The 15,210-nt window shown below is 41.8% G+C and overlaps 1 protein-coding gene across 1 annotated transcript in view; it reads right to left on the bottom strand.

Moving 5' to 3' along the window:
- The window catches only part of IMPG2 (interphotoreceptor matrix proteoglycan 2), a 114,796-nt gene extending 108,905 nt beyond the window's left edge, over nt 1–5,891 (bottom strand). Inside the window, exon 1 of the mRNA XM_040422305.1 lies at nt 5,762–5,891. Within this exon, the coding sequence (XP_040278239.1) occupies nt 5,762–5,891 (130 nt within the window). The remainder of the gene's footprint in view (nt 1–5,761) is intronic.
- Between the last annotated feature and the right edge of the window lie 9,319 nt (nt 5,892–15,210).

Here is a 15,210-nt window from a genome sequence, read left to right on the forward strand (position 1 = left end):
TGTCTTATTAGCAGGGTCTGACGAATGGGGCCCCACAAAACACTAGAACAAGGGCACACATGCTTGTCTGCCACTCTATTCAAAGAGGGTAAGACACATTCTAGTAATTGATGGGTGCTCCAGCGGTTGGACTCCCACTAACCATAAACTTATCCCCTATCCTGTATATAGGGAAAAAGTTGTTGCCCCTTTAATTTCAGGCAGTAAATCTATTACTGGAGGGGCGTTTACATCAGTAAACAGGATCTGTCAGCTCTACTGATGTCTATTTTAGCAATTGTATTTACATAATCTAACATAGAATGTGGATCCATTGGTGGGTGCAGCAGCAACAGCTAAACTGAAATACAGAAACAGTCAATGAGGTAATCAGGTAGTATCGGAACAAACGGGGAAGGCTCTGCAGAGACAAGTTCTTAAAAGAGGAATAGCAGAGTTCAGTTCATGACTGTGAAAGTAGCAGGGTCCAGATGTAGAACCTAAGGGCACAGACAGAAACTGTAATCAGGAAAACAGATATCAGATGCTGGAGCGTAGACACAGGATATGGTCTAGAACAAGTTAACAACAGGAATCAAATGTATAGTAGTAACCAAAGGATATGGCAGAAGTGTTGTCTTGGATAGCCAGTAGTACCACAAATACTGAGGAAAAATTGGAACCAGAAACAAACTTGAAATAAGATGACTTGAATCGAAATCTGGACGAGTCCATGCAAGAAAAAGGTGGTTAAATATACAACTCTTGAAATAATTCAGAGACCACTTTAAAATTATTACCCGTATATGCCGGCGTATAAGACGACTGGGCGTATAAGACGACCCCCAACTTTTACACTGAAAATATAGAGTTTGGGATATACTCGCCGTATAAGACTACCCCTTTTTCAACACACAGCAGTACATTACTGCATCCCACCACCATCCCTGGGTACCTCTGCCATCCCTGAACCCCACCACCATCCCTAGATACCACTGCCATCCCTGCATCCCACCACCATCCCTAGGTACCACCGCCATCCCATGGTATCACCACCATCCCTGCACCCCACCACCTTCCTTGTCCTCCCTCCCTGCCTCCCAGACCCTAAACATGTGCCACCTATACCCTGAACATGTTTTTGTTATGTTATTCTTCATATTCACATTCACATATGCACATCTGCGCCGCACTTAGATACGCCGCACGGAGATCTCGCACATGCGCAGGAGCGAGATGCGAGCGGCCGTGAGGATCCCGTGTATCCACGCTCGCCGCATGAAATCTCGCACATGCGTAGGATGGCGGTACAAGGAGCATACAAGGTACAGAGCAGGGGGAGGCCTACAAGGTACAGAGCAGGGGGCGGTATACAAGGTACAGCGCGGGGGGGCATATGCCGTGGGTTACATCGCAGCTCTCAGCTGCTGGGGATACAAGGCAATAGCCCGGGCTCTCTCTGTTGATAATTCGGGCGTCCCGGCACTGCAGCGCCCACCATACCCGGCGTATAAGACGACCCCCGACTTTTGAGAAGATTTTCATGTGTTAAAAAGTAGTCTTATACGCAGGAATATACAGTAATTTCTCTAGTTTTATGGGTATATGATTTATGGATATGTGTTTGACTAAAATGAGCAGTTTTATTCTATAAACTACTGACATTTCTACAAAAATTTCAGATACAAATATTGTACTCTAGAGCAGGGGTAGGCAACCTCCGGCACTCCAGCTGTTGTGAAACTACAACTCCCATCATGCATACTTGCTCTGCTCTTCTAAAAACTCACATAGAAATGAATGGAGCATGCTGGGAATTGTAGTTTCACAACAGCTGGAGTGCCGAGGGTTGCTGATCCCTGCTCTAGAGCATCTTTATTTTTAAATGATAACTGTGTGGCAGGCGCAGCACTATGAAGTGCCTTTTGCGCTGTGGCATTAGGAGAATTTTGATATCTCAGACTTTTAGTCTAACCAGACTGTCTGTTACTGTGTAATTCCGCTAGTGCCGTTCTATGGAAACAGTAGGTTTCAAGAGCACATCAAATGCTTGAAATAACTTCTTTATTAACTTCAACTTTTCTTCATATATAACACTGCCGCCTCCGCAGCAGATAGTCCATGTACATAAAACGTGTTGAAAAGATATCACAAAATGGCGGCATGCATAAGATGGTGGTTCAACTGTTCAATCTTGTCATTCAACATAAAATGGTGGATATATTTCTCTCTTGAGTATCTGTACTCTCACTTTAAGTTATTTAAGCACTTTATGATCTCTCTGAGAGGTATATCTGAGGTCTAACTAATAGTTCACTTGCTGAATTTGGTTGCAATTTGCAATATGCAGTTAGCATTAACTATTTGCAGATTGGTTGAGTTTAATCTGGTATGGTTGTATGCAATTTGGATTGCAATATGAAATTTGAATTTGGATTGTGAACTTTGTAGTTTGCAATTGAATTTGGTGGAACTGTAAGTAAACACACATATAACTGGTTCAGTATAAAGTTCTAATCACTATATTAACAATAATAACATTATAAAACGGTTTTAAATACCTATTTTGGCCTCTCTGCTTCCATAAAACACAGCTCTTAGTGGAGTGTGTGTCTGTTCAGCTCCTCTCTCTGGTGAATAATGATTCCAGCAGCTCCTGCTAGGGGAATTTTCCACACAGGCTGTGTGTGAGGCTGGCTGTGATTGGTCAAAACTCCTGCTGTGTGTGAGGCTGGCTGTGATTGGTCAAGACTCCTGCCCAGCAGCAACAGTTTAACTTTCTGTTGTTTCTGCTGTGTCATTGAGCTTATCTTACATTATATAATAAATCTTAAAGGCATATTATCTTTTCTGCTTCTGTGAACACAATATATATTGTCTTTAACTTATAAACATAGGAACTGTATTAAAGTTATTGGCAGGTCTAGCTGTATAATCACACAAGCTATATTAGCAACCTAGGACAGGTTTTAGCTGGCCAGCTACAAACCGGTCAAAACAACAAAACAGTTACAGAAATATCAGACCTCAAATAATGCTTAGGAAACATATTCATTTTAAAGAGGACCTGTCACCAAAAAATGCAGTGCAATCTGACATCACCATGTTATAGACCAGGAGGAGCTGAGTAGATTGATATATATAGTTTTAAGGGAAAAGATTCAGTAAAACTTGTCATTTATACATTTATCTTTGTTTTTTCTACCTCCTGTGAACAGCATTGTTAAGGAGAGAGGTGTTATCAGTGATCGATAGCATTGTGTATATAACTGTGCATACAGAGATGGCTGTCAGTCACTGAGAACACCTCACTCCTGTACTGATGGCTCTTCACAGGGCTGCAGATGTAAATGTATAAATACAGGTTTTACTAATAATAGCAGTCAGACATCACTAACCTGATCAATCACTGTTTTTGGTAGAAATTATATTTCTACATGGCAAATAATTTAATAGCAGGTGTAGTAGAGTAATAGAAATCCAACAGACCCAACAGTCATGACATGCATGCTGCTGATTTTGTGTAATTGAATCACTAATTGAAAGGGGCATGTTTAAAATAATAGCAGTGTGGAGTACAATGAGTGAGGCCATTCATTCTTGGAAAAACAGGTGACAATTATTGCCCTTATTTAAGGAAGGCAGCAAATGTTGTACATGCTGGTTACAGTGCATTTCTCTCAGAAATTCTGAGGAAAATGGGTTGTTCCAGACATTGTTCAGAAGAACAGTGTACCTTGATTAAAAAGTTGATTGGAGAGGGAAAAACATAATGAAGTGCAGAAAATTATAGGCTGATCAGCTAAAATGATCCCAAATGCTTTAAAGTGACAACCAAAACCTGAAAGACGTGGAAGAAAGCGAAAAACTACCATTCGAATGGATAGAAGAATAGCCAAAATGGCAAGGACTCAGCCAACAATCAGCTCCAGGAATATCAAAGAAGGTCTAAAGTTACCTGTGAGTACTGTAACAATTAGAAGATGCCTATGTGAAGCCAAGCTATCTGCATGAAGCCCCTGCAAAGTCCCACTGTTGAAAAAAAGACGTGCTGAAGAGGTTACAATTTGCCAAAGAGCACATTGACTGGCCTAAAGAGACATTTTGTGGACTGATGAAAGTAATATTGTTATTTATGGGTCTAGTGGCCGGAGACAGTTTGTCAGATGACCCCCAAACACTGAATTCAAGCCACAGTACACTGTGAAGACAGGGAAGCATGGTGGCGCAAGCATCATGGTTTGAGGATGTTTCTCATACTACGGTGTTGGGCATATTTATCGTATACCAGGGATCATGGATCAGTTTCAATACATCAGATTACTTGAAGAGGTCATGCTGCCTTATGCTGAAGAGGAAATGCCCTTGAAATGGGTGTTCCAACAAGACAACAACCCCAAACACACCAGTAAATGTGCAGCATCTTGGTTCCAGACCAGCAAGATTGACGCTATGGAATGGTCAGCCCAATCCCCGGATCTTAATCCAATAGAAAACTTGTGAGGTGACATAAAAAATGCAGTTTCTGAGGCAAAACCAAGAAATAGAGAAGAACTGTGGAATGCAGTCCAATCATCCTGGGCTATAATACCTGTTCACAGGTGCCAGAAGTTGGTTGACTCCATGCAACACAGATGTACAGCAGTGCTCCGAAACAGTGGTTATACAACTAAATATTAGTTAAGTGATTCAAAGGAAAGCAAAATGTAATGACCGGCGTCACGCAAAGGGAGGGAAATGGGAAGGCCCTGTCCAAGGGAGAGGGAAAGATGGTGACCCCTGACTCACCTTGCGGCTGGCACCTGACTGCCCTGACGTCCCTAGACGGGTTCCTCACCCGTACGCCGATCACGTGCCTAAACCCTGGCTTTCCCTAAGATGAGCCCTGTGTAGTGAACGGGGCGGTGGGATCACTAGTCCGCACCACTGACACTAAGAGGAAAACACCAAGGAGAGGACAGACAATACAGACAAACATATAATCCCAGGTGGGCGACAACAGCAGACCACCAAGGCCCAACAGGGATCCGGAGGGTAACGTTCTGGAACAACAACCAGGGATCTCAGCTACTCAGCTCCAGTGGCTCAGTATAGAAGTCCAGGCAGGAAGCTCTATATCTGGCAACCAGAGAAGTGTGAGAGGGGAATATAAGGAGGTTGGGATTGCTGGACAAGAAACAGCTGAGGAGGAGAAGCTACGGATCCCTGAGTGAGCCAAAAAGGATTGCAAGGCAAACCCAGAAAGCTACCATTAATAAACAGCACTGTCTTTACACATAGAGCGCGCAGCCACCCGCTGCGACTTCCTGACCCCGGGTATAACGGAGTCAGGCGTGGCTCTTGACACCCTCGTGACACAAAATCTTTAAACATTTTTCAGTTTATATAGTGAATGTTTGAGTTTGTAAAGAAGAATACAAACTCTGCTATTTTTTTGAGATTCACTTTTCTTCATTTTTTTTTAGAGGAGCAACACATATTTGATATATTTTTCTTCATTTTTTGATTTGGAATAGAATGTGTAGTGTTCCCAATGCATTTGTGTGTATGGAAATAAAAGCTATTAGAAGGATTTTGAGCTATATTCAATTTTTTAAACACACTGCTATTATTTTGAACACAACTGTATATCAATCTGCTCAGATCTTCCTGCTCTATAACATGGTACCTGCAGATTGCATTGCATTTTTTTTGGTGATAGGTTCTCTTTAAACAATACACTACTAATATTTCAACTTAGGTATAGTCTACAAATCAATATTTTTAATCACAGCTTTCATACGTCTTTCACATTGCTGTTGGGTAACTTTATGCAAATTCTGGTGCAGAAATTCCAGCAGCTCAGCTTTGTTTGATGGCTTGTGACCATCATCTTCCTCTTGATCACATTTCATTAGAATGGCTGCCAACATGTGGAGATGCTGATTAAAGAAAAGTTGGAGTGGTCGTTTAAGTTATATCATTTTTTACATACATAATTCAGGCCGTCCAAATTAAAGGGGCGATTAATGTAAAAAATGAAAATAGTACATGGCAGTTTCTTTTTAACAAACATAGAACCAGCCCTGTACCTCACATGGTCCCAGCGATCTCCCAATTGATTACTCCAGTTGCTATGCTAGATTTAATTCAAGCTGGCAGCTAGTGGTAGTTGAAAGATGGAACTGAGCATATGCTTCCATCTCAGTCAGCAGGGCAGAGAAATTAGAAAAAGCAAACAGGAGGTGTCGCTATACAGATAGATTTCAGTGAATAACTCTATGGCTTTACTAAATGTATTATTACATGCAATTACAAAAGTATTCAGATGCAGGTGCTAGTTAGAAAAATGTAGAATATTCTTCGTGGGACAACCCCTTTAAGGAACTGGCTGAGCATTTGAGCTGGATTTACACAGAGTGTCACTGGAAAAACCACATGTTACCAGCTGAGTTTTCAGCAGATGAAACCTCTATGAAGACCTGCAGCCAATAACACAGAGGAAGGGGCGTAGCAATAGTGGAAGCAGGGGAAGCAGCTGCTATGGGGCCAGAACTCAGAAGGGGCCCACCCAGGAGGAGGACTAAAAGATTTTACTGTCAGGGCCCCCTCAACAGTCTTTGATGACATTATATACAGTGACAGCATACAGTGCTGCCCATAATTATTCATACCCCTGGCAAATTTTGACTTAAAATTACTTTTATTTAACCAGCAAGTAATTTCTTGACGGGAAATGACATAGGTGTCTCCCAAAAGATAATAAGACGATGTACAAGAGGCATTATTGTGGAAAAAAAAACATTTCTCAGCTTTTATTTACATTTCAGCAAAAAGTGTCCAGTCCAAAATTATTCATACCCTTCTCAATAATCAATAGAAAAGCCTTTATTGGCTATTACAGCAATCAAACGCTTCCTATAATTGCAGACCAGCTTTTTGCATGTCTCCACAGGTATTTTTGCCCATTCATCTTTAGCAATGAGCTCCAAATCTTTCAGGTTGGAGGGTCTTCTTGCCATCACCCTGATCTTATGCTCCTTCCACAGATTCTCAATTGGATTCAAGTCTGGACTCTGGCTGGGCCACTCCAAAACGTTAATGTTGTCTGCTAACCATTTCTTCACCACGTTTGCTGTGTGTTTTGGGTCATTGTCATGCTGAAATGTCCACTGGTGCCCAAGGCCAAGTTTCTCTGCAGACTGCCTGATGTTTTCGTTGAGAATCCTCATGTATTGCTCTTTTTGCATGGTGCCGTTTACTGTGATTAGGTTCCCTGGTCCATTGGCTGAAAAACACCCCCCAAAGCATTAGGTTCCCACCACCATGTTTGACAGTGGGGATGGTGTTCTTTGGGTTGAAAGCTTCTCCTTTTTTACGCCAAATGAAGGAAACATCATTGTGACCAAACAATTCAGTTTTTGTTTCATCTGACCATAACACAGAAGACCAGAAATCTTCTTCTTTGTCCAGATGAGCTTTTGCAAAGGTCAAGCGAGCTTTTGTGTGCCTTATCTGGAGAAGTGTCGTCCTCCTTGGGCTGCATCCGTGGAACCCAGCAGTGTGCAGTGGATTGTCTGCCTTGAGACATTGCCACCAGCAGATCCCAATTGGTAGCAGCATGAGGAGGCCACAGAGTAGCATGACAATGAGAGATTGTGGAGGTGTCAGCAGCATGAGGAGGCCACAGAGTGGCACGAAGACAAAGTCTGGAGGTGGCAGCAGCATGAGGATGCCACCTCAGCTAGGCATGATTTAATAATACACGTTCTCCGGCACAAAAGGCTTGGCAAATTGATTGTCCTGGAATTTCCATTGAAGATTGGGATAATATATTGGCGAATTTAAGTTTAGTTACTTATAATTGTAATCAAATTTTGGTTCAATTTAATATAAAATATTTAATAAATTTAATTAAAAAAATTAAGTGTTGCCTAAGACAGGAGAGAATCGGCCTATCTTCTGGTTAGTCGACGACGTGGTTGCGATGGAGAAAGCATTCCAAAAAACAATTTCTCTCCACCTGGAATCCTGTCAAGATCGAGGCAAGTGCGGTATCGGCTGCTCATTGAACCAGATATTTCTGGGGGAACATGCCTGGCATGAACAGGACTCTAGTAGCTACAGACAATGAGAAGACAAAGCTTCAAGATTGCTTGGAGCCCGGAAGAGTCGCAAAGTTTATCCAGATTCAAACCATAACTACCAGCCCCTGGTCTCTTCATCAGGGAAAACATCACGAGTTCCCAGTCATCATGGATGGGAAAGAGGACATACTGTGGTGCACGGAGATGGAGATGGTCTTCGGATTCCCCCCGCACTATACGGACATCTCAGAAATGAACCGCTGCTCCCGACAGAAGCTCCTGGGAAAGTCATGCAGCGTCCTGATCATCCGGCATCTATTCGACCGGCTGAAGGATTATTTTGAAAGTGTGTAGAAGCCACACAGGGCCCCCACGCTGCAGATTTATCATGGAGACACCAGATTTTATATTACATTATTATATAAAGAAAAAAAATTAACCTCTTTCGTCACCCAGCTACCAAGTGTGATCAGCTACGTCATCATCATCGAGTACTGTCTGCAGATCACTAATGTACTCCTCAACCGTCTCTGGGTCAGAAGCCTGACCGCTCGCAACACCAGCTCCCACGCCACTCTGCTCATCACTACTTGCCCACCTAGTGGATGAAAGGACAGAGGCAGGTTGAGGACAGGTGAGGGCACAGGAGGACAGGTGAGGGCACAGGACCTGCTCCCGGGCTATGCCAACTAAGAGTTGTGTCTGATGAACCCACTGACTCTTGGCTGGGGGTGTCTGATGTATGTTGTGACGAAGCCAAAGATCGAGTCAATCATTCAAGAATCGCTGGGTTGCTGGTCACGACACGACCGCTAGCTGACACTGGGAACTCAGGCCTCTCGAAGTGACCCCTGCTGCCACGTCCCCTTACTCTGCTGCGACCTCTGCCTGCACCAGAAACATTTAGGCCTCTGCCACTCCCCTGTGCAGGGCTTGGCACTTCTCTGCCTGATATACTATTTTTTATTTCGCCACTAATACACAGCAAACAGGGCTTTAGAATATATCACTGCACTGCTAAACGGCAAATAGGCCCTAATTTTTTTCTATTTTTACACAAAAGGCTTTTGAACAGATAAGTGCAACAATGAAGAAAGGCGTATATATTTGTATTTCGCCAGTAATACACGGCAAACTGGGCTGTAAAATATCTCGCTGCACCACTGAGCGGCAAAGATACTTTTCCTTTTTCTACTAATACAAGCAAAAAAGGGGCTTTAAAACAGATAACTGCAATGCTGAGCGGCAAATATATTTTTTCTTTTTCCACTAATACACGCAAAAAAAGGGCTTTAAAACAGATAAGTGCACCGCTGAACGGCAAATATATTTTACTTTTGCCACTAATACACGACAAAAAGGCTGTAATTTTTGCACTTCACCACACAATGGCTAATAAGCCCTTTTTTCCTACTAATAAAAGCCAAAAAATGCTTTAGAACATACAACTGCACCGTACTAGGGCAAATAAAATATTTCATTGTAATAAACCCTGTTAATGCCTGTATTAAACAGCACTTGCACCCCAATAACAAGAACGGTTTGCTGGAATTACAGAGCTGTATAATGGCAATTTGTATCGCCAGTCAGTGCTGCAAGGTGTAATAGGATTGTTCCTATTACCCAGGCTGTCACCTCCCTGACTGAACCCTGTTCAACAGAAATGCTGTGGAATGATTCCTCCCTATCCTTTCCCTACACCTTGAATAATCTTTCCCTGCACTTGTAAATCATTCTTTTTTTTTAACACAATGACGATTTTTCTATCACTGTCCCTAGCGCCTGCAGACACGTCTCTCCCTGCACTAAGTACGCTGGTGAATGGCAGAATCTAAGATGGCTGCCATATTTATACAGCTGTAACATCACAGGGCTGGCTGGCTGCATGCATGTCAGTATGGATGATCCCGCCTTCCCAGACTTCCTTTCTCCATGTTCGCACACGTGCAGCAGCCATTTTAGGAAAAATGCTATTTGTTTCTACGAAGCGCGAGGAAATTCGCATTCGGTGCGAATCGAATATTTCCTGAAATTCATTATGAATTCCACTTAGTTAGCTTCAATTCCCTCATCTCTAATCTTAATCCATGACGGAGTAGTGTGTTACTAACGGTAATATTTGAGGTTAGAAGATCTGAGAGACTGGCTGCACGTTAGGCTGTCAGATAACCTGTTTTCACTTGTTGCAGAGTTGTTGTTGGTAATGACCACACCTCTGGTCTCAGGTGTAGCTTGTGGTCATCACTACTCCTCTATTTAGTCTGGACTCACACTTCATACTATGCGGTTGATATTCTCTGCCTGGAGTTGAAAAAGCTGGTGTGTGGTCCTTTTCTTAATTTCATTTTCTATTGAAGATAAGTGTACTTATCTTGGTATTTTGTTGGTCCCATTTGCTCGTTGTTTACTAGGCCTCAGGGATACGCTGGTTCGTTCATCTGGGAAGGAACCAGTAGTCTCAGACCCTGTCACTAGGGATTTTCAGGGTTACTAGAGCCCAGGTTTCTGGTGTTTAAAATATTCCCACCTTCAGGGTCTATTCATACTGACAGGAGTCAGGGCTAGGTTTAGGCCTCTTGCACACGACCATATGGCTTTTTCAGAATTTTGCGGTCCTCAAAAAACGGATCTGCAAAAAATACGGATGAAGTCCATGTGCATTCCGTTTTTTGCGGAACGGAACAGCTGGCCCCTGATAGAACAGTATTATCCTTGTCCGTTATGCGGACAATAATAGGACATGTTCTATCTTTAAACGGAAAAGGAAGGCATATGGAGTACCTTCCGTTTTTTTTTTGCAGATCCATTGAAATGAATGGTTCTGTATACGGTCCGTATACGGAACGCAAAAAACGGAAAGTAAATGTGTGCAAGAGGCCTTAGGTGGTCACCATTTCCATTTCCCTAGCCTTGAGGCCTAGTTACTGGTCATTTTCCTTCTGTTGTCATTCTGGTGTTCCTCCCCTCCCCCTACATTGTGACATTAGGTCATTGACCAAGTCCACCCGTGTGGTTCTGGGCTGATTCCTGACCTTTCTCACAATCATCTTTACCCCCACAAGGAGAGATCTTGCATGGAGCCCCAGGCCGAGGAATATTGACAGCCATCTTGTGTTTCTTCCATTTTTTTAAAATTGCGCCAATTGTTGCCTTCTCACCAAGCTGCTTGCCATTGTCCTGTAGCCCATCCCAGCCTTGTGCAGGTCTACAATTTTGTTCCTGGTGTCCTTAGACAGCTCTTTGGTCTTGGCCATGGTGGAGAAGTTGGAGTGTGATTGATTGAGTTATACAGGTAAGTTCAAACAGGTGCAATTAATATAGGTGATGAGTGCAGAGTTGGAGGGCTTCTTAAAGAAAAACTAACAGGTCTGTGAGAGCCAGAATTCTTGCTGGTTGGTAGGTGATCAAATACTTATTTCATGCAATAAAATGGAAATAATTATTTAAAAATCATACAATGTGACTTTCAGGATTTTTTTTTTAGATTCAGTCTCTCACAGTACCAACGATAAAAATTGCAGACCTCTCCATTCTTTGTATGTGCGAAAACTTGCAAAATCGTCAGTTTATCAAATACTTATATTCCCCACTGTATATTGTGTTTTTCACACAGCCCTGGCTCCTTAGAATTGACTGGGGCTTGCTTGAAAAACGGAAGGCATCAGGATGCAATGCGTTTTTCACCAATGGCTGCTAGGAGATGTAGATTGTTATTCGTCAGTTTTTCTTCTCACACGTGAAAAACGCATGCAATCCAGATGGAAAAAATGCACTGAACACAGTCTCAGAAAAAAATATGATTAAACCACCATGCAAAACCATCAGTTTTTTCCTGCATTCCTGATTCTAACACAATCCACATGGCTGTTTTATTGTGTAGAAGGGTGCAGCTGAGCAAAGATGACTGGCCTAGCAGAATTGAAATGAGTGAAATTGCATAAGTAACACTGCTAGGAGCACAGTTCATTATACCCGTAAAGAAGCAGGATAAAAGGATTTTTCCAGCCACTGACATTTATCACTTATGCACTGGATAGGTGGTGTCAACCATCTCGACCCCCATAATAGCTCCCCTACATAGCGGCAAGAAGTTTGATTGGAGCAAACGTCAAACTGGCCCACCATCAATCTCTATAGGTGTGATGGAAACAAATAATTCTAAATGTTTGTGGCTTAGATACACTGTAAAAGCATTTTTTTTTTTACATCTTTGATGAAGGTGTGCTTGAATAAATCACGCAGAGGTAATGCATTAGACGATGTTTAGGGCTGATTATTGTAGGGTTTGAGAAATACCACATATTTTCAAAGCACCATAGCTGTCCACACAATGCATATTGGATCTCAGCTCCCTTCACTTCAGTGGGGGCTCAGCAGCAAAACCTGAGAGATGCATGCTGCAGTATTTTCTCAGTCCAAAATTCCGGAACACTTGCCGAAATTACGGCATTATTTTCTATTGAAATGCATTAATGTCAAATTCCGGAAAAACGGATCCGGTTTTGCGGTCTGCGCATGCGCAGAGCTTTAAAAATGTGAAAAAGATAAATACCGGATCTGTTTTTCCAGATGACAACCGGAAAGACGGATCCGGTATTGCAATGCATTTGTAAAAAACGGTTCCGCATCCGGATCCGTCTACAAATGGTATCAGTTTGCATACAGATTGCTGGATCCGGCAGGCAGTTCCGGCGACTAAACTGCCTGCCGGAATCCAACAACGCAAGTATGAAAGTACCCTAAAACTGTCATTCTTTCTCAGGCTATTTTCACATCTCCGGTATGAATTCAGGTAGGGAACAGCCTCCCGGAACTCACGGGATCTGGCACTGCTGGATGCGAACAGAATGTCTGCTGGCTCCATTAAGTATTGTGGGGTCCGGAGGAGATTCATACGCATTCCGGTAGACAAGAGGAGAATCGGCTGGACACAAACTGCTGCATGCTGTGGTTTGTGTCCGTCCGATTTTCCGCTTGTTTGAGGAAACAATCATGCCGGAGTTTCACACCAGAGTTTTGAAACTAGCCTTACATTGGAGAAACCCTTTACAGCATCACACTTGTCCATGGGTTGTGTCTGGTTTTGCAGCTCGGCTCCATTGAAGAAAGCAAGATCTTTTTGTTATCCAGGACACCCCCTTTACATGACCCTTTAGGTGCTAACATGTATGTAGGATACTATAAAACATATAATACAAGCAGAAATAAATAAGAATATTTATTAGAGTAATACATTATTAAGAAACCTGGAGCAGACACTCAATTATTTAAATCTCTATGCAACTTTCTCCTGATCTACTCAATTACCCTGAAAATATAGTGCATTAACTTTCTACTATTTAGTTATAATAAATGGGTTTTCACGAGTTATGTTAACTATATATGTACCTGGGTAAAGAACTTCTTTTAGGAGCGAAAAAAATCTGTAATACGGTGCACTATAAAGTGGTCCATGCGGTTGCAGAGCCACGCACGAGGCCTAAAGCTCTTCTCTATGCATGGAACTGAATTTAAGACTTAAGAAATTAATGAGATTTCCTAAAGAACTATATATATTTTTTTATCTCTAAAGAGATTATCTGGGAAAATGATATTGATCATTAATATCAGATGGGCATTGATCCGACTCCTGGGACCCCCCCGCCGATCAGCTTTTTGAAGGGGCCACATCACTCTGTGAGCGCTTAGGCCTCTTCCTGATTGGGGCTGAGCTGCAATAACCAAGACAAGCGCCTATCCAATGTATGGTGCTGTGCTTGGTAAGCTGTGAAGAGACCGCAGTGACCTCTTCAAACAGCTGATCGACGGGGGTCCTGGGAGTTGGACTTCTGCTGATCTGATAATGAAGACCTATCCTGACGATAGGCCATCAATATCAAATTCCTGGATAACCCCTTTAAGTCTTTGGAGTGCTGTAAAACTGCAAACTAGCAAAAAAGAATGTTTCAACCAACATTTTCTCCAGTGTTTGAATAAAAAAGATCACAAAATCAAATCTTCTTCGAGCCAGTAAGTTATTGCACTCGTTGTAAAGCTGTATTTTTTTTAGCTCCATAATGTCTTCACTCTTCATTTCAAGACTGGAAATATATCACAAGGTAAGCCACAGTCAAAGCATTTGAAATAATTTTTGACAAGAAAGACCACTATCCAGCAGATTACTATAATGTTCACAATAACGTATCCCATTCCAGAAAATATGAATGTGGCCCAACAATTCATGAGCATCACAACATGAAGAATGAAAACGCTCTGGTAAAATTGCACAAACTACACTGCTGTCATCAATATCTACATGAAGCAGTGATTTGTGCTGCGGTCCATGGTCATACATATCAAAAGAAATCAAGTAATGTAAACTTACTAATGTAAGGAAGACACAGTCCGTAAAGAGGGAAACCCTGATAATGTGGAGGTAAAAACTAAATAGCCACAATAACATTGAATTTAAAGGGAAGGTCCACCATTGCAACCTTTTTTATAAAATAAAAAATGAAGCAACTGTGAAAAAAGTGTTAATTAAATATCTATTACTTTTTATGTGTACACCTTATATACAAACCTATATATGTTTCCATGCTAACACGCTTCAAACTCTGTGTAGTCGGGCACTGCAGTTATACTCCCTTCTACCTATCCCTAATTCTTATTTAAATTTGCTTGGTTTACAAGTGGTGGACAGATGCAAGCTAATATGACTACAGGATCAGACTACGGAGAGTTTGTTGTCTGTTACCATGGAAACATTGCTGCATAGGAGCTGACACCAAATTATAGGAGGATTTTAATTAAGTTTTTCAAAATTGCTTCATTTTTTTAGTTTAGAAGCACTGGAATAAGAAAAATGAGGTGTAAAAGAGGACATTCCCTTTAAGCAAATCCATGTACATAGTGTAACAAAAAATAATTCTAGCCACATTTAAATGCAAAGAACGTGTAACAAATGCTTGCTAAAGGTTTACATATACATTTTCTTTTTATTCATAATAAGACATTTCCAAATATAAATAATTACGAAGACATCTACTATTTTCCTTTAAAGAGGACCTGTCACCACTCCTGACATGCCTGGTTTAATAGCTACATGCATTCCCCATGTAATACCAAATCTGGAGCATCTATTCTTATGGCTCTATGATGTGCCATTCCTTTATTATTTCTACTA

The sequence above is a fragment of the Bufo bufo genome, chromosome 3 (genome assembly GCF_905171765.1).
Source record: "Bufo bufo chromosome 3, aBufBuf1.1, whole genome shotgun sequence".
NCBI classification, from domain to species: domain Eukaryota; kingdom Metazoa; phylum Chordata; class Amphibia; order Anura; family Bufonidae; genus Bufo; species Bufo bufo.